General features: G+C 38.4%; 14 protein-coding genes across 14 annotated transcripts; 7 read left to right on the top strand and 7 right to left on the bottom strand. All coding sequences in view use genetic code 12, as the record gives it.

Moving 5' to 3' along the window:
* Positions 1-118: 118 nt before the first annotated feature.
* Positions 119-1,234, top strand: GDT1 (putative ribosome biosynthesis protein GDT1; the record flags this gene model as incomplete). The annotated part of the gene is made up of 1 exon (XM_064998143.1): positions 119-1,234. One exon carries the CDS (start codon positions 119-121, stop codon positions 1,232-1,234), a length of 1,116 nt encoding a protein of 371 aa, XP_064854215.1.
* A 284-nt stretch (positions 1,235-1,518) lies between these two features.
* Positions 1,519-2,070, bottom strand: DASC09_045430 (uncharacterized protein; the record flags this gene model as incomplete). The annotated part of the gene is made up of 1 exon (XM_064998142.1): positions 1,519-2,070. The coding sequence occupies one exon, from the start codon at positions 2,068-2,070 to the stop codon at positions 1,519-1,521; it is 552 nt and encodes a 183-aa protein (XP_064854214.1).
* Positions 2,071-2,514: 444 nt separating this feature from the next.
* On the bottom strand, positions 2,515-3,573 carry DASC09_045420 (uncharacterized protein; the record flags this gene model as incomplete). Its single annotated transcript, XM_064998141.1, has 1 exon — positions 2,515-3,573. The coding sequence occupies one exon, from the start codon at positions 3,571-3,573 to the stop codon at positions 2,515-2,517; it is 1,059 nt and encodes a 352-aa protein (XP_064854213.1).
* Positions 3,574-4,306: 733 nt separating this feature from the next.
* Positions 4,307-5,332, bottom strand: SUA7 (transcription factor TFIIB; the record flags this gene model as incomplete). Its single annotated transcript, XM_064998140.1, has 1 exon — positions 4,307-5,332. One exon carries the CDS (start codon positions 5,330-5,332, stop codon positions 4,307-4,309), a length of 1,026 nt encoding a protein of 341 aa, XP_064854212.1.
* A 330-nt stretch (positions 5,333-5,662) lies between these two features.
* On the top strand, positions 5,663-6,601 carry GPI2 (phosphatidylinositol N-acetylglucosaminyltransferase; the record flags this gene model as incomplete). The annotated part of the gene is made up of 1 exon (XM_064998139.1): positions 5,663-6,601. The coding sequence occupies one exon, from the start codon at positions 5,663-5,665 to the stop codon at positions 6,599-6,601; it is 939 nt and encodes a 312-aa protein (XP_064854211.1).
* Positions 6,602-6,801: 200 nt separating this feature from the next.
* Positions 6,802-7,896, top strand: DASC09_045390 (uncharacterized protein; the record flags this gene model as incomplete). The annotated part of the gene is made up of 1 exon (XM_064998138.1): positions 6,802-7,896. One exon carries the CDS (start codon positions 6,802-6,804, stop codon positions 7,894-7,896), a length of 1,095 nt encoding a protein of 364 aa, XP_064854210.1.
* A 402-nt stretch (positions 7,897-8,298) lies between these two features.
* Positions 8,299-9,714, top strand: MSI1 (Msi1p; the record flags this gene model as incomplete). The annotated part of the gene is made up of 1 exon (XM_064998137.1): positions 8,299-9,714. One exon carries the CDS (start codon positions 8,299-8,301, stop codon positions 9,712-9,714), a length of 1,416 nt encoding a protein of 471 aa, XP_064854209.1.
* Positions 9,715-9,844: 130 nt separating this feature from the next.
* On the bottom strand, positions 9,845-10,504 carry MED8 (RNA polymerase II mediator complex subunit MED8; the record flags this gene model as incomplete). Its single annotated transcript, XM_064998136.1, has 1 exon — positions 9,845-10,504. One exon carries the CDS (start codon positions 10,502-10,504, stop codon positions 9,845-9,847), a length of 660 nt encoding a protein of 219 aa, XP_064854208.1.
* Positions 10,505-11,560: 1,056 nt separating this feature from the next.
* Positions 11,561-12,726, top strand: RPS9B (40S ribosomal protein uS4 RPS9B; the record flags this gene model as incomplete). The annotated part of the gene is made up of 2 exons (XM_064998135.1): positions 11,561-11,567; positions 12,170-12,726. The coding sequence occupies 2 exons, from the start codon at positions 11,561-11,563 to the stop codon at positions 12,724-12,726; spliced, it is 564 nt and encodes a 187-aa protein (XP_064854207.1).
* Positions 12,727-13,345: 619 nt separating this feature from the next.
* On the top strand, positions 13,346-14,497 carry RIM2 (Rim2p; the record flags this gene model as incomplete). The annotated part of the gene is made up of 1 exon (XM_064998134.1): positions 13,346-14,497. The coding sequence occupies one exon, from the start codon at positions 13,346-13,348 to the stop codon at positions 14,495-14,497; it is 1,152 nt and encodes a 383-aa protein (XP_064854206.1).
* Positions 14,498-15,088: 591 nt separating this feature from the next.
* On the bottom strand, positions 15,089-15,628 carry DASC09_045340 (uncharacterized protein; the record flags this gene model as incomplete). Its single annotated transcript, XM_064998133.1, has 1 exon — positions 15,089-15,628. One exon carries the CDS (start codon positions 15,626-15,628, stop codon positions 15,089-15,091), a length of 540 nt encoding a protein of 179 aa, XP_064854205.1.
* Positions 15,629-16,718: 1,090 nt separating this feature from the next.
* Positions 16,719-22,334, top strand: DASC09_045330 (uncharacterized protein; the record flags this gene model as incomplete). Its single annotated transcript, XM_064998132.1, has 1 exon — positions 16,719-22,334. The coding sequence occupies one exon, from the start codon at positions 16,719-16,721 to the stop codon at positions 22,332-22,334; it is 5,616 nt and encodes a 1,871-aa protein (XP_064854204.1).
* Positions 22,335-22,903: 569 nt separating this feature from the next.
* Positions 22,904-25,225, bottom strand: DASC09_045320 (glucan endo-1,3-beta-D-glucosidase; the record flags this gene model as incomplete). The annotated part of the gene is made up of 1 exon (XM_064998131.1): positions 22,904-25,225. The coding sequence occupies one exon, from the start codon at positions 25,223-25,225 to the stop codon at positions 22,904-22,906; it is 2,322 nt and encodes a 773-aa protein (XP_064854203.1).
* A 210-nt stretch (positions 25,226-25,435) lies between these two features.
* On the bottom strand, positions 25,436-26,002 carry DASC09_045310 (peroxiredoxin family protein; the record flags this gene model as incomplete). Its single annotated transcript, XM_064998130.1, has 1 exon — positions 25,436-26,002. One exon carries the CDS (start codon positions 26,000-26,002, stop codon positions 25,436-25,438), a length of 567 nt encoding a protein of 188 aa, XP_064854202.1.
* Between the last annotated feature and the right edge of the window lie 127 nt (positions 26,003-26,129).

Raw genomic sequence — 26,129 nt, 5'->3', positions numbered from 1 at the left:
TCTTTGAGATTCCATCCACAAAAGGTTAATTTGCTATCTGCCTTTTTTTTTTTTTGATTTCATTGATAAGAGATCAATAACAATCGTCGTTAGATCAATTGGAAATACAGAATAAATCATGAAGGTAACACAGTTGATCTGTTTGTTACAAGTGGTATCATTGGGATGGGCAAGCACCAAATACCCTGAAGAAGAATACGACTTGGTCCAGCCTGCTTCAAACATCGACACAAAGTCCCTTGATATCGATATCCAACCAGATACCGATGTCGCCAAATATAGTGAGAAAAAACATCCAAAGGGAAGAGCCGGTAGTGTCACCGAAATCAAACCAGCCAAGGTTGCGTCAGACGAAGGTTTGTTAGAAGATGCTCCTACTTATCTTAAAGAAGCAGACAAAAAGAAAGAAGACAGTACCAAGGTTGTCGCCGATGAAACAGCTCTTGACGTTGAACCAATAAAATCCAAAGCGGAGAAAAAACTTGAATCGGAGGAAGAAAATAAACCAGACGAGTTCCACTCATTCATCATGTCAGTATCCATGATTTGCGTTTCGGAAATAGGGGACAAGACATTTTTGATTGCCGCATTGATGGCCATGAGATCTCCTAAATTGGTGGTGTTTAGTGCTGCTGCTTCTGCCTTGGTGGTCATGACGATCTTATCTGGGATTGTTGGCCATGCTTTACCAGCCTTGATTCCTCAAAGATTGACCCAATTCCTCGCTAGTGCTCTTTTCGTTGTCTTCGGGTACAAATTGTTCAGAGAAGCCAAAGAAATGTCCAACGAAGTCGGGGTCAGTGACGAAATGGCAGAAGTCGAAGAAGAAATCGCTCTTAGTTCTATCAATGAAAAAAATGGCGATTTGGAAACCGGATCTGGTGGTTATACTAAAGCAAAGAGCAGTGGCTTCCAGGAGTACTTGTCGCAATTCAAGCAACTTCTTGGGTTTGTATTGTCGCCAACTTGGGTTCAAGTGTTTGTTTTAACTTTCTTGGGCGAATGGGGTGACAGATCCCAAATTGCGACCATCGCCTTGGCTGCCGGTAGTGATTATTGGTTTGTGATTTTGGGTGGCTGTGTAGGCCACACCATGTGTACCGGGGTTGCGGTTCTTGGTGGGATGTTTTTAGCATCAAGAATCAGTATGAAACAAGTCACTCTTGGTGGTGCTGTCACTTTCTTGCTTTTCGCTGTTTTATATTTCTACGAAGCTATGTGGGGCGAACATTAGAGAATGCTCCCCATCATCAATTACAAACACCGCCATATATATCTATAATATACCTACAATATATTTTCATTTGTACGTGTTTTGGATTAATTAATATTCTAGTTTTCTCTCCCTTTTTGTTTCTCCATGATCCGCTGATTTTTTTGACCCTAATATAGAACACTTTTTTTTTTTTACTTTTGATAGGAAACATCCATTGCTAGAGAAGCCTATTCTCACATACTAAATAGCACCATAGTTTTTATTCCTTCTTTTTTTTTTTTTTTAAGTTATAACGTTCTTGATTAATTTTTTTCTGCTTGTAATCGTTCCTTGAGCAACGTTCGTATCATTTTATTAGTCTGAAGCTCCAATTTTATTTTATAATCCTTCAAATCTTTTTCAAAATCGCTGGTCACTTTGATCTTTGTGGAAACCGCTTGTTGTTCTCCATCACTTTCCTCATCATCTTGATCTAATCGATACCTTCTAGATAAATCATTTAATATCTGGTTTTCTTGGTTCCCAGAAATCAACTCTACCGTTTCTCCGGTGTCGAGTTCCATGGCCAATACTTGTGAAGTAAAAGCGTTTACTGGAAGCTTGGTTTCTGGATCAAGGTTTCGCGAAACAATGGGTTTCTTTGGTTTATTTTCAGTAGTTGGAAGTTGTTGTTGTACGTCATCTTGGTCATTCTCATCTTTGGGGATTCCAGTTAATTCTGGGGCTTGTGCTATTATTGACGATGTTTGGTCTTCTGCTATTGGTGACGATGATGATGTCGTTTGTTTTTTTCTGTTCCTTAGCTGCTGAAGCCTATTCTTTCTCTTTAACGATTGTTCTTCAAGCGATGACATTTCCTCTGTTGTCAAGATATATATATATATATATTATTGTAATGATTTGTAAGCTAATCTAATAAAGATGATGTGATGATCTTCCTTTACTTCTGGCTGGTATTTAACTTTTTTAAATCATGAAAAAATAGGCACACGCAGTACGGCTTGCAACAACCTCTACGAAATAATCATCATAACGCTACAGGAAGAGGTCTAATGTGGTTTCCTTCCTTGTTTAGTCATTGTAATTTTTTGTTATAAATACTAACTTTTGTATTTCTCGATAATGGCAAATTGAGTGGTATTTGTATTACCAAAGAAAATCACCGACGTTCAGCTGTCGAGTATAGTATCCCTTTTGTTGGACATGCCTTCTCCAAAATCTTGTGCATTTAACAGCGATATCATATTATTAATTCGCTATATATATATATATATTTATATATAATGTTATATATTACTTTATGAAGTACCAATTCTTTCCTCAAGCACCTTTAATGCCACTTGACGACGTCTTTCGGCAATATTACTCAGACTACTTCTGCCGGCCCTTGCGGTACTTCTCCTAATGGCCCGTTCATTAGACTGAGCCACGTCTTCATCATTGAACCCATGGATCACTCCGATAGACGCCATTATTTGATAAATAGCGTTGAAAACCGGCGAGACGATCGGATGGATCACGTCAGGAAAGAAATAAGCAAATGCAAAAGTATCCGACGCGTCCCCTTGAACACGATGCACCCCAAATTGTAGATTATCAGAGATATCATTGGTGGTATCACCATTATTAGCATTAGAACTGGCGGTGGTACTGGAGGTCAATGGGATCAAGGGCTCCAAAATCATCGATTGGAAGAATCTGAGGTACGTCCAGGAGATTCCAAAACATAATAGCGAGTTCAAAGTAGGATAATAACTTTTTGTGATGAATGGCAATACTAGCAAAACAATTAAAGAAATGAACGGAACGTGCTTGACTCTAAGATGGAACGCTCCTTTGAAGAAAATCAAGTTGTGTTCCGGCAAGTGTTGTTTGAACGCCACCACATACGCCAAAATCAATGAGAAACAACCACTTGCGGATTTATTTAATATAGATTGATCAGCGGTATTTGATTTCCATAATGTGAGAAACACCGCCGTCAACAAATTCGTCAATGTTGACACGATCAATAAAAACTTGATCGTCTCTTTCGTGCCCCAGACTTTTTCAAAATACCTTATTGACACCACAGTATTGGCAACGGTAAAGAAAAACCCGAGAATTGTTGATTCCAAAAAACTGGAGATCACCAATGTCCACGGATTCTTAATCACGCTTGATGGGATCAATTGGAAAAATGGAATCGACAACCCTGCAAAATCAACCTCCTCGGTGGTGGCCGGCTTCCCCGACGATGTCAATTGAGCGTATGCTTGTGATTTATAGTAAAATACAATGATCGACAAACTGATATTGAGAGCCAACACCAACCGCGTGACCTTGGGTAAACTGAAGCGTTTAATTATTGAGTTCATCTTTTCGTTAGATGATAACTTCTTGAGGAGCAACGAAGCAACAAAGAATGTGATAAGACCCAACTTGTATAAATAAAATGAAAATACGAGAAATCGCAAGTGATAAGCAGTAGTAGCAAGGCAAGCAGGAAAGGGATTGGCAAATATGATGTATGGGGGGAATATTGTAATAAATCTTCTCCAGATCAAAAAAAAAAAAAAAAAAACAACAACCTCTTCTGTTTTTTTTTTTTTTTAAAAAAAGCGATGTTTTTGTTTTCAGCCTTGTTTTTCTGGAGGGGCTTTCAATAGAGGGCGACACACCCTGTGAGGATATAATTTTGTGTGATTGTTATTCACACCATCCATCTCTTGCAACTGAATGAATGGTATCTATCTGTTAAATTCACCATTCCACCTCCTACACAGCCAGATTGTTGCTATATAGAATAAATATTTCATTCACCTATAACGAAAAACAAACAAAAAAAGAAAAGGTATAAAATAACTCTGTCAAAAACGACATAATAACCAAAAAAATACCTTATTCACTACAAAGCTGGATGGAGTAAACAACCTAATACTGACCACCATCATTAAAACTCATGGGGTGGGAGTCTAAAAAAAAAAAAAAAAAAATATTCACAAGAATTTTAAAATCAAGCGATTTCCTATTTCATGCTTAGAAAACAAAAGCCTCCCACATTGAAGCCAATCGACAGAAAAAATGTGAAAAAAACAATAAAAAATATCCCTACTTTTCAGTTTTCACAGTAGCATTTTCCTTGACTTTCCCACTGGTGATCCAATATGGATCGATCAATTCCTTCTTTTTTGCAGCCAACAATTTGTAACTGGTTTTGATTGTACCTTCGCTAACCCCCGTGCTGTAAGAGATTCTGGTAGGATTCAAGTCAGATTCAAAGAGAGTTGCTGCCATGTAAATCACGGCAGCAGTAATGGTGATTGGACTTCTACCCCCCAAAACGCCCAATTCTTTAACTCTTCTGGCAATGTACTCTGCCGCATTAGTGACTTGGTTGTTGAGACCCAAACGTGAACAGAATCTACGAATCAAATCTTCTGCAGTAGTTTGTGTGGTTTGAATAGATTCTGGGTTAGTGCTGTTAGAACTGTGACCCTTTTCTTCAATGATCTTTTTGATCAATTTGAAAGTTTTGCCAATTTCCTTCTTTGGAACTTTAGTCAACACCCAGATTTCTTTAAAAGTTCTCGCGACATTTGCCTTTCTACAACCAATGAAGATCGCCGCTGCCATGATTGCCTCTTGCGATTTCCCTTTAAGAGGTTTTTCTTCGTATGATAACTTATACACCTCTTTCGCGGCATCTTGGACAATCTTTGGCAACGCGTAGGTCTCGCACATCTGCGAGATCTTTGAGAATGCCGCTGCCAACTGATTGTCCTTCTTGTCGACCAAACTCTTGCTCTGGGCTCTATTCAATTCTCTGCTGGCTCTAGAGTCCTTCTTGTCAAAGGAAATCAAGGTTTGCAATTGATCACCATCAAGAAGCGGGTTCAGGGCATCACCCACACGACTTGGATCACCACCATTCTGATCATCGTTAGAGAAGGTACGCCATTCTGATCTGGTATCGATGATTCGGTCGCAGATGACCAACCCACATTGCGAGCAAATCAAGTCGCCACTGGCGTACGCCTCGATCAACTGCGGTGGGTAAGTCTTGCAATCAGGACATGTTAACGTGATGTTCAAGTTTGGTCCGGTGAAAGAATCCTCTACTGCTGCTGTGGACATCTAAAGTGAGACGATCGACGATGATGATGATGATGATGATAATGGTGATGACGACAGTGAAGGTAATTATTAATTTTTGATCGTTTAATAAAACAATTTTGAAGAAAGGAGGCAGGGCAACCCTTTGCACCTAAAAAAAACAAACCCAGTGTACCACCACCGCGGAACATTCAGCCAGACAAAAAACCTTTGGAAATATCTCATTATCATTATTATCATCTTTATTATATTATATTATATTATATTATATTATATTATATTATATTATATTATATTATATTATATTATATTATATTATATCATACCACCGCATAACATATATATATATATATGAAGTCCAATAGACATTTCCAGTCCTCCAGCAACTTGGTGGCACAATCAAAACAAAAACCCCGAACTTACAAGCAGCCATGGCGGAAACTCATGTGGTTGGACCAGAACTATCCTGATAACTACGTCGATTCGTCGTTCTTGTCCCAATTGAAAAGAAACACCACGGTATCACAATACTCGTATTGGAAGCTTGTCAGTGACTTCAGCTTGATTAGTATGCACTTGTGCGATACCTCCATCGTCATAATCATCTTTTACGGGCTCTACAACCGCAATTGGTCCCCGTACATGCCCACGTTGATTTGTTCGTTGCTCACAATATTGGGGTACTTTGCCTGGGATTTTTTGGCGATTCTAAAAAACAAGGTCAGTGGTAACCTCCAAGAAAAGCTCTCGACCCTCAAATCATCGCTTTTGATCGTGTTCACTATCTTGACCTTGTCTCCCGTGCTTAGATCTTTGACGAAATCCACCTCGTCGGACTCGATTTGGGCCCTTAGCACCTGGTTGACGATTTTCAATGTCATCTGTCATAATTACGAGTTCGATATCTCTAAAGAAATCAAATACCGGGCATCAGTGCTCTCAACGAACATCTTGTTCTCGAACGTGATTGTATTATCCTCGAGACTCAGCTCCAACATGTCGGTATTTTGCTTTATTTTGGTGTCTATCCAAGTGTACGGGTTGTTCCCGGTATTCCAATATAGACTAAGAAAGAATTTGAGCCATACAATATGTTCGTGGCTTGGGATCGTGTACTTTGCCATTGTCAGTATGTTGATGTCGAGAATAATCCAGAATTATATCATTGTTTTCAGCTGGTTTTCCATCAACTTCTTTATAATCTTTTTTTGTCCCGGGTACTTTATCTTCCTACAACAGTATAAGAACGAGCTCCAAGGACCCTGGGATCCTGCTAGACCAAAATTCTAACGACTCTTTATACTTTCATATTATGTTATATTATATTATATTATAAACGATTAATGATAATATTATTGCCATACGGATATGGTACACCATATCCTGTAGTGCACGTGAAGGCGTAAAAAAAAAAAAAAGGCGGATAAATCAACAATGTATGGAACCAAACCTTTTGAACTTCAATCATTCTCTTTCCAACACCAAGGCAAATGTCCCAATTAGAGAGAATAAGAAGCTCTCCTATATACGAACCAAGAAGAAATGACCGTGAGCTACTGATCAGTGGGTCTAGCAGTATCCACGATTATGATCCTCACAACACATCCCAGATCTCCGTGAGCAAATCGACCAAAGATGACAATTATCTCGCCAGCGTCTCACAAAAACGAGCCTTTTCCCAACCGATGATCACTGGTAGTTCTCAACCAGCATCAAGGTTCAATTTCAGAAAAACTAGTGCCGACTTTGCTGGGTATGGCAGCTCGGGACCTAAAGCAGGGATTCCCAGAAGAAGCACCGCCATAGGTAGTGGGAGATACGATATTAGCCCCCAGATATCGAAGTCTAGTAGCACCAATGTTTTCAGGGATAAGAGTTATACTTTTGATGAAGGAGCAGAATTGGGGCCTGCTTTTGAAAGCTACGCGGCGGGAGATAATCTTGATGACTCGAAGCGAGGCAGTAGCGCTTCCAATAGAGATTCGTTTTATTTCCGTGATTATTCTGATTTGGGTATAGCAACCGGCTCTGCTTTGAAAAATTCCAAGAATAATAATAATAATAATAATAATAGTAATAACAATAGCAATATTAATAATGCCTACGATACAGAGTATCCTCGCCAAGTGGATAAGATTCCTTCTGTGCAGCCAACGGTGAATTACCAAGATAAGTTATGGACGCAGATTGACGTTTTGGATGACGTTAAAAAAATGTCAAATGAAGCAATTGAGAATAATTCGTTCTTCACCCCGCAATATGAAAACAATTTGAAAGACTTGAAGAAAACTCAGATGAATTTGTTGACTTCGGTTAAGAAGTTGGAGAAAAAATTGGACAGCAGCTTTGACCAAAAGAAAGTTTGGTTTGAATTCGATATTGATTTGGACAGGCTCAAAGAATTGAAGTATTTATACAACAAGGACTATTTTGAGAATGTGCAATCTAGTATTGAAGATGTGCGGAAGAAATTAGATGACGTGAGCCGGTTGATGAAGACCGAAGAAAATGAAGAATGCTCAGAAGCAATGGGTACAGAAGACAATACAAAAGATACTTTACTGAGAGAAATTATGGATAAATAAAAGAAAAAAAAAAAGGGTGTAAAAAAAATAAAATAATATTTGCATCAGTTGGGGTTATTTGGGTTTTTCATTTTTTGGTTCTTTTTATGATAATGGGTAATCGAGTTTCGTTTCTAATTTTGTAGTATACATATAGATATAATAATGCTTTCTTTTTCGGTATAATGATAGCCAGAATAACTATTATTCTTAATATGATTCTTCTTGTAGTTTATTGACCCTATAATTTTTTTGTAGCTTATTTTACCATCAAGAGGTTGTTGTTACGCGTACTTCAAAAAAAGAACAAAAAAAAAAAAAAGAACAAAAATCACCAAATTTCGTGTCAATTTGATCACAATATAAGATAAAGCCATAAGAAATCTTTCTTTTAAAAATAACTAACGGAAATCAGATAATATAATGGAAGTGGAAATTATATCGGATAGAGATATCGAAACTGTTGATGATACGGGGGGAGCTATTTCGATCGACTCTCCAAGCATGATCCAAGAAGACCAAGATAACGATTATGATGTTCTGGCGCTGGTCACCATGAACACCACAATAAATGAAGCAGAAGAACCGCTGCTGTCAGTGATCACCGAGGCTACAAAAGAAAAATATTACATATGGAAGAAAAATGCCCCTTATCTCTATGATTACCTTCAAACAAGTGCGTTGACTTGGCCATCATTGACGGTGCAATGGTTCCCAGATGTTGAAACCAACCCGGTACAGAATACTCGGACGTATCGTTTATTATCAGGGACCTTCACTTCGGGGAATGCTGAGGAAAGTTTGAAACTCTCAAGTTTGACCACTAAGAAATTGGAAAATCTCGCCTCGCTCGATAAATATGACCCCGATACCAAGGAATTCATGGCCACCGACGCTGATAGATCGATGTTTCAAAAACTCAACAACACTTTAGATATACACCATCAAGGAGAAATCAACAAGGCCCGGTATATGCCGCAAAAACCGGATCTTATCGCGACCATCAACAATACTGGGAATGTGTACGTCTTTGATAGAACCAAACACTCATCGGTGAAAACTCTCGATCAAAACCCATTCAAGCCACAGATTAGATTGAAGTATCATCAATGTGAAGGGTTTGGGATTTCTTGGAATGTGCAGAAAGAAGGACATTTATTATCGGCGGCCCTAGACGGCCATGTGGCCCTATGGGATCTATTATCATTTGACAGCAAGACTAAAGAATTATCCCCACAAAATACTTTCTCACAACTTCACGAAGGCGGGGCGAATGATGTGAAATGGCTTCCCAAACATGACTCGATTTTTGGGTCGGTTGGCGAAGATAAGGGTTTGAAAATCAGTGATATTAGAAAACCACATAATTCGGTAGTACTGGAGAATTATGGGGGCCATGATGCTGGAATCAATAGTTTAAGTTTCAATCACGACAGCCTTTTTTGCGTGGCTACTGGTGATTCGTCTGGGAATATTCTTGTATGGGATTTAAGAAATTTGAATCGTCCAGAATATACTATCAAACATGCGCATAATGGGTCGATCACCGTAGTTGATTGGAACCCGAATCAGACAAAAATTCTTGCTAGCGGTGGCCAAGATGATAATCTGGTGAAGTTGTGGGATTTGGGACAAATCGGTAATAACAAAGGAGTGGATTTGGCGAAGGATAACAACCCTGATGAGTTATTGTTCGTGCATGGTGGGCATATGTTGGGGGTTAATGATTTATCTTGGAATCCTAATGATGATTGGTTGGTGAGTTCGGTAGCCAACGATAATTCTTTACATATTTGGATGCCATCACTGACGATAACAAGGAAATCTACAGAAAAATAATCAAATTTTTAATCGGATAATGGGGGAATGTGTAAATTGTATAATATAGAATATAATATAAAAGAAGGATTATTTTTTTTTTTTTTTTTTTTGGCAATCGTATATGCAGGTTATTTATTCATTGACATCTTTATAATTTACCAGTGTAAATGAAATTTAATGCTTGATTGACATCCATTCCCATTGTTGGGACATCTTCATCAACTTTGTTGTTGATCTTGTAAGGGTGGGGCTGTTGGTTTAACCCATTATCGATTTCCTGTTGAGTGAACACACTGAAAAAATTATGGTTTTCCTTTTCCTTTTCCATGATCTCCAAACACGACTCGATGAAATCTTCCTTATCTTCATCATCATCATTATGTTTTGTCACGTCGACTCCTAATTTCGTGATGAATTCCTCGGCGTTCTCGATCCACGCAGTAACTTCCGGAGACGGTTTTTTCCGGAGTAATGTCGTCAATAGCCCTTCTTGCTGGGTCACCGGGAAGTTGTTTAACGGATACACGTTTCGACTGGCCAACGTATCGTAGTTTTGGAATATTTCTGCCGATATCGCGCTTAATTGGGTGATCACCACGTTATATTGACTATGTAACGATTCCCAGCGTGGTAGTGTTGCTCCTTGGGCGATTTCGTGCTGGAGTTTGTGTAATGATCGCGTCAAGCTGAGGAGCTTGATACGGGTGGCCTCGAGTTCGTTTATTGGTACACTCGAATAGTCATATTGTGGCGGTAGTTGTTGGGCTTGAGGGGTGATTCCTCGTGGACCAGCAGGCGGTTGAGACATTTTGGAGTTAGGCTAAATGGTTCAAAAGAAAAAAGAAAAAATAATAATGATATGGATAGCAAGTAGGTTGGAAATTGTAATGTTGATAGTTGGCTTGAATGTTTAAATATATGGATATACTAATCAATTGGTTAAGACTAAGTGTGTCTCCAAACAGGTTGTCTCACTGTGTGTCTTTTTTCACTTCAAATATTTGGTCACGTTGTTAGCTATCTACAACATGCATAAGTCAATGATGATGGTCTATTTCAGCACCATCTTAGTTCTGTTTTGTCAAAGAAAGATTCCGGTTACGCTAAGGATTGAGATACTAATTCAATTATCTTATCAAAATAGTAATGAAATTTCGCCAGGGCTTAAAGACCTTGGCCTGGCAAAAGCCCATGGCGACTTTCTTTCTTGACCGTGTTGGTGGAGTATAAATGCTCTTATGGGTAACAGGATATTTTCGATGAATCTGCGTGAAACATCAAAGACATAATAATAGTATCTTTTACAGTTGTATGTAAAGTATGGGCTGTTATAATACTTCTTCTAAATAAATAAAAGGAACAACCCCATCACTTATACGCCTACCCCCAACAGCTAGCGGAGATATGAAGGGAAACAACCACATTTACTGTTGACGGATGGGATTTTTTTTTTTTTTTTTTTCTCTTTTAGTACTCATAATGAGCTCAATCCATTGGAAAATACCTTTAGCTTTCTATGTGTTCTGCTGACTGGTAGCCCTATATTGTCATCACTTCCTTCATTTTCGCAGCCCTAATAGCTGACCCCCAGTTTACTCGATTTGTTGTCGCCTGTTATCATTTACGCCCTATATAGACTCGTGTGCATATCACATGTATGATTTTCTACCGTGACGTGTGATATCAGTTTTTTGTGATTAACACACGTGACTAACGGACATCCTCTTACTGCCCCACGCACACCGGCAGCAGCAGCAGAGTGAGAAAAATGAATATTGAAAAATTAACTACACAACCTTTCTTGAGACCCACCATATATCTTGATTAGTGTCAAAGGGTAAACTCAAAGAGTAACTAAGTCAACATGCCACGTACGTATTGGAAATTAACAACATCAAAGCTAATATAGAGAATGAGAGTTATTGAACCAGTTGGAGGGAAAGAAGAAATAAGGATTCAAACGACAAGCCCAACAGATAACAAGGGACGAAAAAGAAGAACAAGAAAAAAAAAAATTAATCGAATATTTTGAATCAACTTGAAAGAATGGACATAATCAATATCATTCAGAACAATATCAAGACTTTTAGTCAAATCTATCAACCAATTATACCAAGTTTTCGAACTCAGAACTTTCCGAATTTGAGTTTCGATAGAAGAAGATTATTATCATCAAAAGATAAAGCTGGAATTGAAACTTTTCAATCAAAGAACAATATCAAGAAATACATTTGATAGGAATACCATTGACAATATCAATCATTACATTGTGGATCATGAAATATGCTTTAGAATCTGAGTGAGAAGAGAGAAAAAAATTTTTTTTCTCTTATCTTCAGGTATCAAAAGCAAACTAAAAACTATTGGATAATAGCTCCCCTTAATATCGTTGAATCCTTTTTCTGAATTCCCAAGCTCCTAAATTCTATATTATATCAGTTTATTCGATTCAATTTACTAACAATTCTTATAGGTGCTCCAAGAACCTATTCTAAAACTTACTCCGTTCCAAAGCGTCCATACGAATCCGTTCGTTTGGACTCTGAATTGAAATTGGCTGGTGAATACGGTTTGAAAAACAAACACGAAATTTACAGAATCAACTTCCAATTGTCCAAGATTCGTCGTGCTGCCAGAGACTTGTTGACCAGAGACGAAAAGGACCAAAAGCGTTTGTTTGAAGGTAATGCTTTGATTAGAAGATTGGTCAGAGTTGGTGTCTTGTCAGAAGACAAGATGAAGTTGGATTACGTCTTGGCCTTGAAGACTGAAGATTTCTTGGAAAGAAGATTGCAAACCCAAGTCTTCAAGTTGGGTTTGGCCAGATCTATCCACCACGCCAGAGTTTTGATCCAACAAAGACACATTGCTGTCGGTTCCCAAGTTGTTTCTATCCCATCTTTCATGGTTAGATTAGACTCCCAAAAATTCATTGACTTTGCTCCAACTTCTCCATACGGTGGTGGTAGACCAGGTAGAGCTAAGAGAAAGAACCTTGCCAAGAACGCTGGTGCTGAAGATGATGAATAAATAATTTGAAACTCTTTCCTGATTTTAAAAAAATATTATGTCCTCCCTCTTTATTTTCATGAAATTTTTCGAATTGTTTAAATAATAATAACTACAACTCCTTTTTTATCGTTCTGTATTTTATATCTTTTTTAGTTTTGTAAACTGATCAAAGAAAGACTTTTAAACAATTTTGGTTTCTTTCTTTTGAAAGCCCAACTTCTTTTGTCTGCATTTTCCAAAACTCAATATTGTATCTATTGTAGTTAAGGTTGATAAATGAATATATTACACAAAAAAAAAAAAAAAAAAAAAAAAATTGGAAAAAATTGGGAAAAATTGCTTAATGGAAATTTTTCACGCAGCTCAAAAAATCTTATGTTAGCAAAAAATTTTTAGTGAAAGTTTTATTATATAACGAATATATTATATTTCAAACCATCACTTTTTTTTGAATCAAGAATACGAGGGAGAATTATTGGGAGGTAAATTCCGGTGTATTTAATACTTCTAGAAGAAAAAAAAAATTCATATTCAAAAGAAGATCACCCAGAGAGTTATTGATTGCAAAACAAAACGAACAGTGGAAAACTGACAGAAATTTTATGGTTACTTTGGTTTAACTTACAATAAAGATAAGATGTCGAGACTCAGTGAAAAAGAGCGGTTTGCTTCTCTCGAACAAGAGGCAATTAATTCCATGCCTTATCTTGGCTCAGATGAAAAGAATTTGAATAACAAGGAGCCGATCATATTGAACGCTATCTCCGGAAATGTCAGTAATAAAGCATCATTATCACAAGACGAGCTTGCGCTACAGGTGAAAGAGGTCCGCCCTTGGATTCATTTTGTTGCTGGAGGGCTCGGTGGTATGGTGGGGGCAATTGCAACTTGCCCATTTGACGTGGTGAAAACCCGATTGCAATCGGATGTGTACCGAATCAGTTACAATCAAACCATCAAATCCAACAACGCCATCATAAAGGGTGCCCAGCATTTCAAAGAAACTTTTGGAATCTTGGGGAACGTTTACAAAGTTGAAGGGGTTAGATCATTGTTCAAAGGGTTGGGGCCAAACTTGGTCGGGGTGATTCCGGCAAGATCGATCAATTTCTTTACTTACGGGTTGACTAAGCAATTTCTCAGTAAAAACTTCAATCAAAACAACGAGGCCACCTGGATCCATTTGGTGTCAGCGGCGTGTGCTGGTATTACCACCAGTACGGCAACCAACCCGATTTGGTTGATCAAAACCAGATTACAATTGGATAAGAGTAAGAGTGGCGAGGCGAAACAATACAAGAATTCGTGGGATTGTTTGGTCAAAGTGGTGAAAAATGAAGGGGTGGGGGCGTTATACAAAGGGTTGACGGCGTCGTATTTGGGGTCGTGTGAAGGGGTGATCCATTGGGTGCTTTACGAACAAATGAAGAGCGTTTTGAAAAAAAAATCGATCCAAAATTCCCAAGACCCAAACTATGTCAGATCTAGTTGGGATGATTTCAACGAATGGGCCGCCAGATCGGGGGCTGCTGGGTGTGCCAAGTTTTGTGCCTCGATGATCAGTTATCCTCACGAAGTGGTGCGAACCAGAATGAGACAAGCACCAATGGAAAATGGGAAGTTAAAGTACAAAGGGGTATTTCAATCTTTTGGGTTGATTGTCAAGGAAGAAGGGTTGGCATCGATGTATGGGGGGTTGACACCTCATTTGATGAGAACCGTTCCAAATAGTATCATTATGTTTGGTACTTGGGAAATTCTTATCAGATTCCTTTCGGATAACTTTTGATGAATAACGAGAAGTGGAAATGGATTTATTGTGAATTCCATGGGTTGTCGCTTCTTATTTTGTGGTTTTCCTTCTTCACTCTTTTTTTTTTTTGTTGTGTTTTTGCTTTGTTTTGTTCCTTCTTCATTGTTTTTTTCTTTTTTTTTTTGTCTTCATTTTCTTTGGCGGGGCCTGTAATTTATCTTGTATGTATATGCTTTCATAAAGAAGGAGAAGAGAAAACGCCTTATAAATATCTCTGTCTCTTTGAATTAATTCTCTTGTTAAATAGCCGCTGTTTGGGGGTATCTTTGTTGTTTTTTCATCAATTTTTTTTTTTTTTTTTTTTTTTTTTTTTTTTTTTATGTTTGCTGTTGGTGTTTAATATAATCATCTATAAGAATGTTAATTCGGTTGGTTGATGTTGCTTGCTTTCCTATTTTGTTCTGGGACTTTCCTGTTGACATGGTCGTACTATTCAAATTGTTATTTTTATAGAATCCATATATATATATATATATATGCGACATTCATTTTCTTGTATAATTTGTTTTGTAAGAATAATTTAGTATCGAGATATATATTGTATATATCTAAATATATCTAAATATATCAATATTCATCATCGGCTACAGTTTCTAATTTGACTTTCTTGGAATTGTCATTGATTGGTTGTTTTTGGTTGTTTCTTTGACGTTTCTTTACCAATAATGCAGTGGGTACTAGTCCCCCGGTACTGGCGTTTTCATTGATGATCTCTGGGGCTTGGTATGATGATGATTCTGATTTCTCGTAGAACTTGAAATATTTCGGGACGGGTTCCGAGGGTAATGGGATCGATTTCACTTTGTCAGCGGCCTGGTAATCATGGGAGTATTTCAAAGGATAGTAATGGTTTTTGAGCCCATGTGGGGCTATGCCTTGGGGGTTTAATTCAGGGTCGAAGAATACACTTTTGGGTCCCAATTTCCGGTCATCAGTGATGGAAGAAGGTTTGGGATACTTGGGCTGGTCCTGATGATGATGATGATGATGATGATGTTGTTGTTGTTGTTGTTGTTGTTGTTTGAGCTTGTTTTTATTCTTATTGATTTCTCTTTTCTTTTGCTTTTTTTGTTCTTCTGCTGCTATGTTATAACCTTTCTTGATCATTGTGATGGAGATGACAATAGTAATGGTGATGGCAACAGTTATAGATAGAAAATCGGATCTTTTTTTATTTTTTTTTTTTATCGGCTGGGGGAGGGAAAGACCCGCGGTGCTGGAGTGCCCATCGGATGCATTACATTAAATATTAAATATTTATGGTGCTAATGATGCAAGTGCCCTGCTAATAACAATGTATGGCTGGTGGATCAAAGCGTTGGAAATGGTTGGTTGGTTTTGGCTACAAGAGAGTAAGTAAGAGAGTATGTAAGCATTATACAACCCTAGATCTTCAGATACTTGACACACACCCACGTAGTAATTGACGATGCTGCCGAGTAACTAATTGGTACATATATATATATATATATATGTATAATATATTATATATGGTGACTGGGTTTGGTTGCGGTGCGTTTGATCTGCCTAAAATGACGCGTGAAATGTCTGGAGATCGGCAGTAAGTTCGTGGAGATGTCAATCAATCAGTTCCTTAATAAACCACGATATAATAGGGATAAATATAGACTAAACAACGTAGCACGGCCCTCTAAAATTGGACAGGGACTTTTGCAATTGAATTGTGTAATTGAGTAATCGAGCAGTTGCAAGATGGATCAGTATGTAGTGCAATATAATATAAATAGCATCCTATAGAACACAACAACATCTAACATCTAACATCTTCCGTATAAAGTACAGGCGGCCAGTCAGAGCGTGCCTGTGGTGGTGGTGGTGTTCCCTGTACAGACACACAAAAACGCGGGCAGACGAAAACTGGTGCAATCCGCGTAAAAAAACCCCATCAACATTGCAGCAGACTTCTTCCCATCCATCCCTTTTTGCAATAAGCTTTTTTTTTTTTTTTTTTTTTTTTTCTCCAACCGCCAGCCATTATTTGGGAAGACCTTGAAAATTATACTAAATTGTGCTATTTCTTCTTTCTTCCTTTCCTCTCCTTCTCATCAATTGCAATTGCTCATCCATTCTGTCTTTCTTTCTTTCTTTCCTTCCTTCCTTCGCGTCTCTATCACATAGTAAAAAAAAAAAATAAACAGTTGCAAAAACAAAAACACACACCGCTTCATTCCACACAATGCCGGTGTCGAAATTGTCATTGAAAGTCCTTGACGAACTAAACGTCGAAACTAACTCCCCAGAAGCAAAGAAAATCGACATCGCCATCAGTTCCAGAAGCCAATACTTGAAAGACCTTAAAAATAATGAAAATCTATACTTGGTCAACTTGGAAAAACTCCTATCCTACTCGCAATCCGCGTCGTCCTCGGGAAAACCGTTGGTCCTCGCGACCCAAAACATCATCCGCAGCCATTTGGATCTTTACAAAATATTAGACAAATATATCAAGCCAGAGTCAAATATGTCCCAATTGGACGAGATCTACTGTCTTCGAGACGTCAGCAATTGGTGCTTGATATTCAACCGCCACTACATCGCGTACTGTCAACACTACAATTACGACCCTTTCTTGCCGGAAATGACCTCCAATTTAACCAAATTGCCATTCATCAGATATAAAGCCCTCGTCAAATTGTTGACGAAATTCTATCAAATGTCGCTTCATTTTGAAAACTCCTTGCCAGATTTCAAGTTCACCGACATGTCACTACGCTTGATGTTTGTCGAAATCACCAACAACTTCCAAAAAGCATCAAAATTCGCATCGATTCAATGGGAAATCATCAAGGATTACCTCAATAATGAAAAACTTTATGTCGATTACTTCTCAATTAACTTTAACATGACCAGAAACCTCGAAACTTTACGACAAATCGACCCGCACACCTGTCAGTTCAACCCCAATAATATTTTAAAAAGAGATTATTTTGAATTCGAATTCCATCATCCAAATGAAGTCACCAGCAATAAGAAAATCATCGAATTGATATTATTGAGTGACAAATCAGTCAATGATTACACAAAACTTCACCAATCTCACGCTTCCAGATCGTTGGAAAAATTAGCCAAAATGAAATCACGAGAAGACTTATTGAGCGCTGCTAATGACGAAATCATTGATACAGTATTCGATTCAATTCTTCAAGGCTCCGGAATAAAACAAGGCTCCGGCAATTCTCACAATCGCGAAACTTCCGAATTTTCTATGGTGTCTACTGATGTCGTTGAAGAAAGCTATAAAGGTTCATTAGATTTCAAATTCACAGAAATCGCAGGATTAGCAATTTGTGCTATCGACTCTAGTATCGGCAGAAACTTGATTTTCCCAACATTCCAAAAAGATCAACTTTCCATCAGATCGGTCAATAAATCTGCCAATGAAATCGTCTTGGTTCATCCTACCGCACCCAACAGCGAACAATTGATTACCATCAAAATTTCTTCTTTGGATGAAGAACAATTCAATAACTGGCTGCCGTTCTTGAAAGTATTATTCCCATTCTATTACGAGCAAACCGAAGGTTTCTTCAAGCAGCATCAAATGTTGAAAAATCAAATGGAATTCAAGGACGCGTTAGGAATCAATTTGAACATTCCAAAGAGCTTTAATGCTATTCCTGGAAAGTTCAATTTGCAACACCACACCAGTATTAAAAATAAAGATCAAGTTTCTCCTTTGAAATTCCTGAAGAAATCATCACCGGTTCTCAATAATTCCGTGGATCCTTCAAATAAAGCCCAGCGGCTTTCTGGTGACATGGCCATTCCTGAGCTCGATTCATTCTTGCAACAGTTGGAGTCTGATTGCAATGCTAATAAAAATGCTGCTGAGGATGTTTGCAGTCCACCTTCTGATGGGTTCCATTTCAACGAAATCAGTTACAGCAACAACGCTACCCCAACCCTTGATACAGTGGCCAACACCTCATCATTACCAACAAATGATAACCGTGTGTCACGATCAACAAGCAGATCAAGTCGTCTTTCCAGATCCCAAAAAATCAACAATTTTGATAAAGTTTTGAAAGATGATCATGCCGTGTCTTTGTACGATAATGAAAGTGACTGGACTTCGATTACTACTAATTCAGCCATTAGCTCCCCAAAGCTTAATGACTCATCTGATGTATCAAGAGTGGTTAATAAATTCTTCAACGATGGTAGTAACAAGAAAGACTCTGCTAATTACAATAGAAAGTCTACAAGGGCCTCAGTTTCAAGCATTGCGACTGGTGACTTCATTAACCTTCAAACTTCTCCAACTTCTCATCCGGTCAATTCCTTAATTTCGGAAGCCCCGATTGATGAAGCCGAAGAACATGAGACCACAACAAACCTGGAAACAACCGAGCCAGACCTTCCGGTTTCTATTTCTGCAAGTACCATTTCCCCAACCGCCTCCAATAGGCCAAAAACTCCTTTGCCTCAAGTGCCAACTAGTGATCCTGCCTCAATCAGTGCCTATAGAACTCCGGCTTTCACAATACTTGGCAAGAATAAAAGTACTGCAAATCTTGTTAGTTCTTCCAGTCAGGATGATGAGAAATCCTCTTCTAAAATTAGTTTGACAAAAGCCGTCGATCAATTAAATGAAGAGTTTGCTAAACCACAAAATATAGAAGATGGCAGCAAACCTATCGGGGAAAATGAGGAGATTCCTGATGCTAATAAGGATGCGGCATCACCATCATTGTCAAATTTCTTTGGTAGGAATAAAAAGTCTTATGGTACTCCATTGTTCAAGAAATTGTTTTTCAGATCCACTAAATCAAAGAAACTTGAAACAACTGCCGTTAATAAGAGAGATAGCTTCATTTTTAGTATGGATCAAACCACCAAATCTACTGTTATCAAGCAATCTGATGACTCAATGGAAAGCAAGAAGAATGCCACCATTACTAAACCATTGTTGGAAACCCCTGGTACCACTGTGGTGTATCGTGGCGCTCACCAGGCTGCTACTGTTTCTACTTCTGTTCCTAAGTCAGTGATCAGCAAAAAGAAGGCTCTTGATCACCATAATACAAACGGAACCAAGGTATTCAAGTCGGAATCTCAAAAAAGATTGTCTGTTGTTGCCAGAAGACGGAGTCAATTGCCTGCTAGTAGTTCTGAGAATTTCGGCATTTCAAAGGCTGGTTCGGTTACCAAGATCTCAAAATCGGGCTCTAACCCTAGAATTTCTAGAAAATCATCAAGAACCTCTTTCCAAAATATTGGCGCCAATGTTAGAACCCAAAGTAATACTTCTCTGGGCGTGTTGAAACACAGTAGTAGTGCCAAGAGGTTGAGCACAATTAATGGTAAAAGAAAAAGAGTATCTACAACTATGCAATTGGAAATCACCAAACAACAAAAGATATTTGATGATTTAATATTGAACAACCCTGCTCCAAACCTTGGTGATCTCACTGACAATGAGTCTATTGTTTCATTGCCAAGTCCAAAGTACACCAATATTGTTATTCCAAATAACTACTCTGTTTCTTCTCTCTCAAGCAATGATAATAAGAATGTCACCGAAACTATTGAAGACTCTCCAATCAAGTTGAATATTAACAATTCTGAATCTTTTGGCTCGAGTCTTAACCAATCCGGATCGATGAACTCGACATTTTCTAGTCCAAGAAAATTGAATTTTGCTGGTAGCAACCATTCACCAAGTAAGAGTAGTTTCTTGTCCCGTACAACAACTGTCTCGAATTCTTCATTTGTCACCGGTTTGACTCACCAAGAAAACAGTAATAGTGACTTGAAGGCGATTGTGGAAGATGAACCTGCGAATAATGGCTCACTTGCTGATTTGAATGACGCCACTAGAAAACCTGGCGATGGTATAAATTCTGACGATGAAGATATTCCAATTCCGAAAGAGGATTACTTGAAAGAAAAGTTTGGGAAAGGCATTGCTGGTGATAGTGCTCCAATCGCTGCCGATGATGGTAATAATGATGCCGATGATGAGCAAGATGAATCTATTCACAATATCAATTATCTAAGTAATTTTGGGAAAGAGTATGAGCCTAAATTTCTCAGTGCTTCACCTTCCAAGAAATTCCGGGGCTCAAGGTTGTTATCTTTGAGAAGAAGAAAGTCTGTTGATTTTGAAATTGTCACCAAGTCACCAGCAAAGACTCCTAACAGTGTTGGTGGTAATTATGCTGCTTCACCTGCTACTTCCTTTGTGAATTCTCCAGCCTCTGGTTTTTCCACCCCGATTAATGGCTCAATGATTTTCTCTCCTCCGGCACTTCCATCTGCTAAAAAAACTAAGCCATATAATCTTCTGGAAAATGAGTCCAAAACAAGTATTGTTAGTGGCAATATGCAAAGAGCCAGTTCGGTACGCACCGTGAGATCGAATGGTACAAATTCGACCTTCAACAATACATCCAAGGAGACGACGTTGACGAAATCCAAAGACGCCATTCTTAACGACTCCAAAGTTTCCCTCAAGAGAAAAGGTTCGTTTGATGCTTTGAAAAAAATTGCCTCGCCAATTCCAAATGCTTTTACCAGAAAAGACAAGCATCAAAGAGAGTTATCCGCAAAGACTCCTGAGAAGCATCACCAAGTTCCATCTGCCAAACCAAACTTTTCTCCGATGAAGCCTACAATCAGTGCTTCCGCCAGTGGTTTCGCATCGATTACTGATCAGTATCTTGCTAACGTTGACAATTGCATTATTATCTACAAAGATTTCTATCATGTTTCTTTTTGGAAGTTGAATCATTGGGCACCAATCAGTGACGAACTCTTGTACATGGAAGTTGCTATTTCTCTGGAACAAAGTTATTTGTGTTTCTATAAGAGTGACTCCTTGAAATCTTCTTTGGTTTCCATTAAGCCATTCGTGATTTTGGCGGTTGATAGTAACAGTGTCGTCACCAAAACAAAGAATGATTCCTGCAATATCATTGAAGATCTTCATGATGCCAGTGGGATGTTTGACGTTCAGCTTAAAACATTTAATGAATTCACCAAGAAGACCAATTTGGTTTGCTTGAGATATAAGAATTATACCTCCTCGATCAATTTGCTCCAAGCCCTTGAATTTGCTCAACAAGATCACACCAATAACTCGATGATAAAGACTAGACAACAGTTATCAAACAATTCTGGTAACTCTATGTTCTGTGACGGGGTCAATTCTAGTGTCTCGGGTGATACTGCGTCTTCTGTTTCCGTGCCACCATCGGAATATGGTAAGAAACCTAATCTCACCATCAGCGTCTCAAGAGATTTTGTGTATGAAGAACCACCAATGACTGCGATATCCGCAAACTTTGAAGTTTCCACCCCTAAATCTGAATCGGGGGCAAGCTATCTATCTTCACAAACTCCAATGACCATCACTCCACCACATTCTTCTTGTTCTTCTTCTTCTGCCTCTTCGTCTTCTCAATTGAACTCGATCAATTCCCATTTGAAAGGGTTGAAGATTAGTACGAACCACGATACGGTAACTATTGTGAAAAAAATTAGATTCCATAAGAAATCCAGCATTTCCGGTAAATGGAATCCTATCGCCATTTCCATGTTGAAAATGCGCCGAGTTTCTCCAGGATCCAAGAAGTTCCATCTTGTCATCACCGAATTTAAAACCGAAAAAGTTTTGATTGATGCTAGTATCGATGGATCTACAACCTCAAGAATTGGGAGAACTGGGGTTTGTATTGCGGTTCCGAGTATGGATGGTATCACCGTGCCTAAAAGACCTAACTACTTGGTGGAATCAAGAAATCAATTAGAAGCCGATGAATTATTTGCGATCTTTACTAGTACCAGATAATGATACTCTGGAGATTCTGTACAATATCAATACTATGAAAAACCGTTGCAAATTATCCATCTTTCTCTAATGGGTGTTTTCCCAATAATAATTATTATTATTTTTTTTTTCAATTCATTTCATTTCTTGATCTATTAAATTATAATTAGATTTTCTCTTTCTTTCTCACCTGTGTTTTTTTTTGCTTTTTCTTGTAATGTGAAGTTTATAAGTGTATAATATCAAATATTAATGAATTTATTATGTGTTCTGTATTATTATGTTAATATATAATTGTAAATAGAAAATTTGGAACCCTCAATCAATAATTTAATTGTGAATAAAAAAAATTCTAGAATCCCAGTCAACCCAGTGCTCTTACTTTCCCCAATTCAAAGAGAATTAATTACCAATAATGACTTTCTTATTTATTTCATCTCCCTATAAATTCAAAAAAAAAAAAATACCTAATAATAATAATAACTTTCTCATTTATTATTATTTTATTTTTCTTTCCCCCCCCCCCTCTCTCTCTCTCTCTCTCTGGCTATACGTTTTTCATGTTCTGCAATTATCAACTTTTCTGATCCTCAAACCGCTCCACCCATTCCTGCAATTAATGCCAATGAATAAGTCAAACTCATCCCACCGTCTAACCATCCTCGGTTGAAATTCTGCTGGGAAAAGAAACTCCACGCCATTTTCGGATCCATCAACACCGTGTTCAACATCAAAATCCCTTTCCATCCATCATTCACTTTCTCAACATGGTTTGCCAACAACTGGTCCCATTCTTGTCTGACAAACTCCTGGCTTCTAAAATACGATGACGCCGCGGTCAAGGGGATCATATGGATCCCTTGGATATATTCCAAATTGGCGCCAAAATACGTCGCGTGGTGACATTTGTTTTCAAATAAGATTCCCGGGACTTTATTACCAATGAAATTACGCGGTTGGTTGCGGTTGGAATCCTTCATCAAAATGTAATTGTCACAGACCCGTTTAAGGATCGCTAGTTGTAAAGTCGACCGGAACGTAAGCGTTGGATTATTGGCCACTTGGCCCCAAAGTTTGAGACCATAATAAGCATTATAATCTTCACTGCTACTTTCTTGGTCTTTCCCATCAGCAGACGCAAAGAGCCCTTTGGCCCAAGAATGACCGGCAAACCAATCGAATGATCGATTCACCGCGAAGAATTCGTCAGTGTCGGTAGGATTGGCGAAATCACGAATAAGGAAATTGATGTATTTCTCATTATTGACAAGCCAGTTCCCGCCTAATTCTCGATCGATTTGTCCAAGGATTGCTGCGGCATGGACATGGTACCCATAATGGAAATGATGATCATTACAATAAGAGTTCCCGAAATCCAAGTTCGGGTCTCCGTGAAGCCCAGCTTGGGAGATCAAAGTTTTGAATTTTGTGTCGTAGACCAACGGCAGAATTTGGCGGTTTTGAATGAACCTATCAAATGCCTTTTGCAATTTTGTCATGATTATTTGGGTCTTATTGGCGTCTTTTAAAATATAATGGCTGACATAAAGAATGTACGCATACTTATCAAGCTGTTTCCCACTAAAATACATCGAATCTAAATTAGAAAAGCCTTCAACGTCATCATTGACTTCAACTTCTAATGCGGCAGCGATTTTATTCAAAGCATTGGAGTTATAGTACTGACCATTACTGACATCAGCGGCGTTGAAAGTAGGCAACGACGACCAGGCCTCAAAATTAATATACGATGGCAAGTCATTTTCGACGAATTCGAATTTATCGTTGATGTACGCCTTCATTTTCCCGCAAATTGTAGAATCCAATATTAAATCCGTCGAACAGTTTTCCATTGTCGTGGCAAATGAATCAATATGGTGAGGAAATGCCCACATTATTGGTTGGTTAACCAAAGATGACCCGGTAGAATTGAACTGGAAGCAGTAGTTGGCACTGGTAGCAGAGTTCTGTTTTGCCCTTAAATCAATTGAAGTGACATACGTCCCAGCAACCTTGTCATAATAATCACTGAAACCACAACAAATCTGAACGGTAACTTTAGAGAATTTGTCAGCTGAAGTGATGTGATTATTATCAATTTTTTGAATTGGGTTATTATTTGCCTCGGCACCACTCAAGTACAATGACCAAACCACATCATTGAAAAGGGTGATCCTGTATTTTGTAAGACTATTAAATTCATTCAGTAGACCAACCCGTTCAAATTCTTTGAATCCCACTACAGAATTCAAATCTAACGTCAAATTCTCATAAATTGCGGTGATGAACCCCATACCTTGCACCACGGGGCTGGTGAACGATTCATTTGGATTACCACGGTACGAGAAATTTAAATCAGCACTGAATTGTTGCAAATTATCCATGGTTAATTTGACATCATCCTTCGATTCGAATTCTTTTGCCGATAACACAATTGATTTGATGCCAATGGGGTTCAAGTAATATTCGACCGGATCACCTGGCCCATAAACTTTTTGGGCATCGGTGGTATGGTACACTGCTAACCCAAACTGATCATTTCTAGAATAAGAAAGGGAATAAGGATTGGTCCAAATGGTGCATGTTTGGTCTTCCAACATCAAATTGCCGTAGAATTTGTTGGTTTCAATCGGTTTGGATTGCGCCGCTTGGCTAACTACATGGTCAATTGGTAATGGATGAGATGTTGAACCAAAATAGTCAATTGGATTATCTGTGGCTACAGGAGTCAGGAAGATCGAATCATCGTAGTCGCTGTTGTTGTTGTTGTTGTTGTTGTTGTTGTTGTTTTGATCGTAAGTTGGCTGGAGATGGTCCACTTTCAATTGTTCGAATTTTGACACCAAGTTCCCAAACAAGTGGTGGTGTTTTTTAGCGCCTGGTAGCGGCATTTCCGGACGGTCGTAAGCCATTATAACCGTATAATGGCAATATATATTATATTTTATTATGTTGTTATGTTGTATGTGAAAGACGATGACATATCAAACAAAGAAAACAGTGGTGGGGTGAAGTCATTGCTATGGGCACCTTATCTGCCAAAAACACCCAGCACTAATATATAATATTATATTATAACTACAATAGATGACTGAAAAAGCATATCAAATATTAATATATTATTATAGCTTACTGAGGACCGTAGTAGACCCAGACACTGTGACCCCAGGCTTGGTTTCCCTTTTGCAATAGGCAACCACCCCATTCTTGACGACGATCGCGTACCTGCTAGTTCTCAACCCCATCCCCATCTTGGTCGAATCTTGAGTAAACCCAATGGCCGTAGAAAATTCGGTGTTGGAATCACTGGCAAACAACACTTGAGTTCTTCCCTTACCTAAAGTTTGCTTGTCGAAGTTATAATTGGCCAAGTCCACGTTGGTGGTGCTTATCAACAGCTTCTTCCAGTGATCCATCACAAACGCATCGTTATTGGAGAGCACCACTACCAAATCAATGCCCTTCTTTTGGAATCTCGGAAGATCCGATAAGAATTCCGGAATATGAAGGTCAGAACATGTTGGAGAAAACGCTGCCGGGACTGCCACCATAACAATAGTTTTCCCTGCCAATAATTTGTCATCGATCTTCAACACCACCGGGAACTTACAGCTTGGATCCTCCGAATTGCTGGAGGCAATATATCTGAAATCGAACCCCACCGGTAACCTGTCACCCAATTGAAGCATTCTATCGGAGATTTGTGGATGGTTTTTGTGCTTGTAGTACTGTATATTTTTGCTTCTCTGATAAGGATCAAAGAATAATAATTGATAATACCCTAAAAAAAAAAAAAAAGATTATGGGGTAAAAAAA

The sequence above is a fragment of the Saccharomycopsis crataegensis genome (assembly GCF_037102585.1).
Source record: "Saccharomycopsis crataegensis DNA, jcf7180000000084, whole genome shotgun sequence".
NCBI classification, from domain to species: Eukaryota; Fungi; Ascomycota; class Saccharomycetes; order Ascoideales; family Saccharomycopsidaceae; genus Saccharomycopsis; species Saccharomycopsis crataegensis.
The sequence above is the reverse complement of the archived record's forward strand: the minus strand, read 5'-3'. Positions and strand labels throughout refer to the sequence as shown.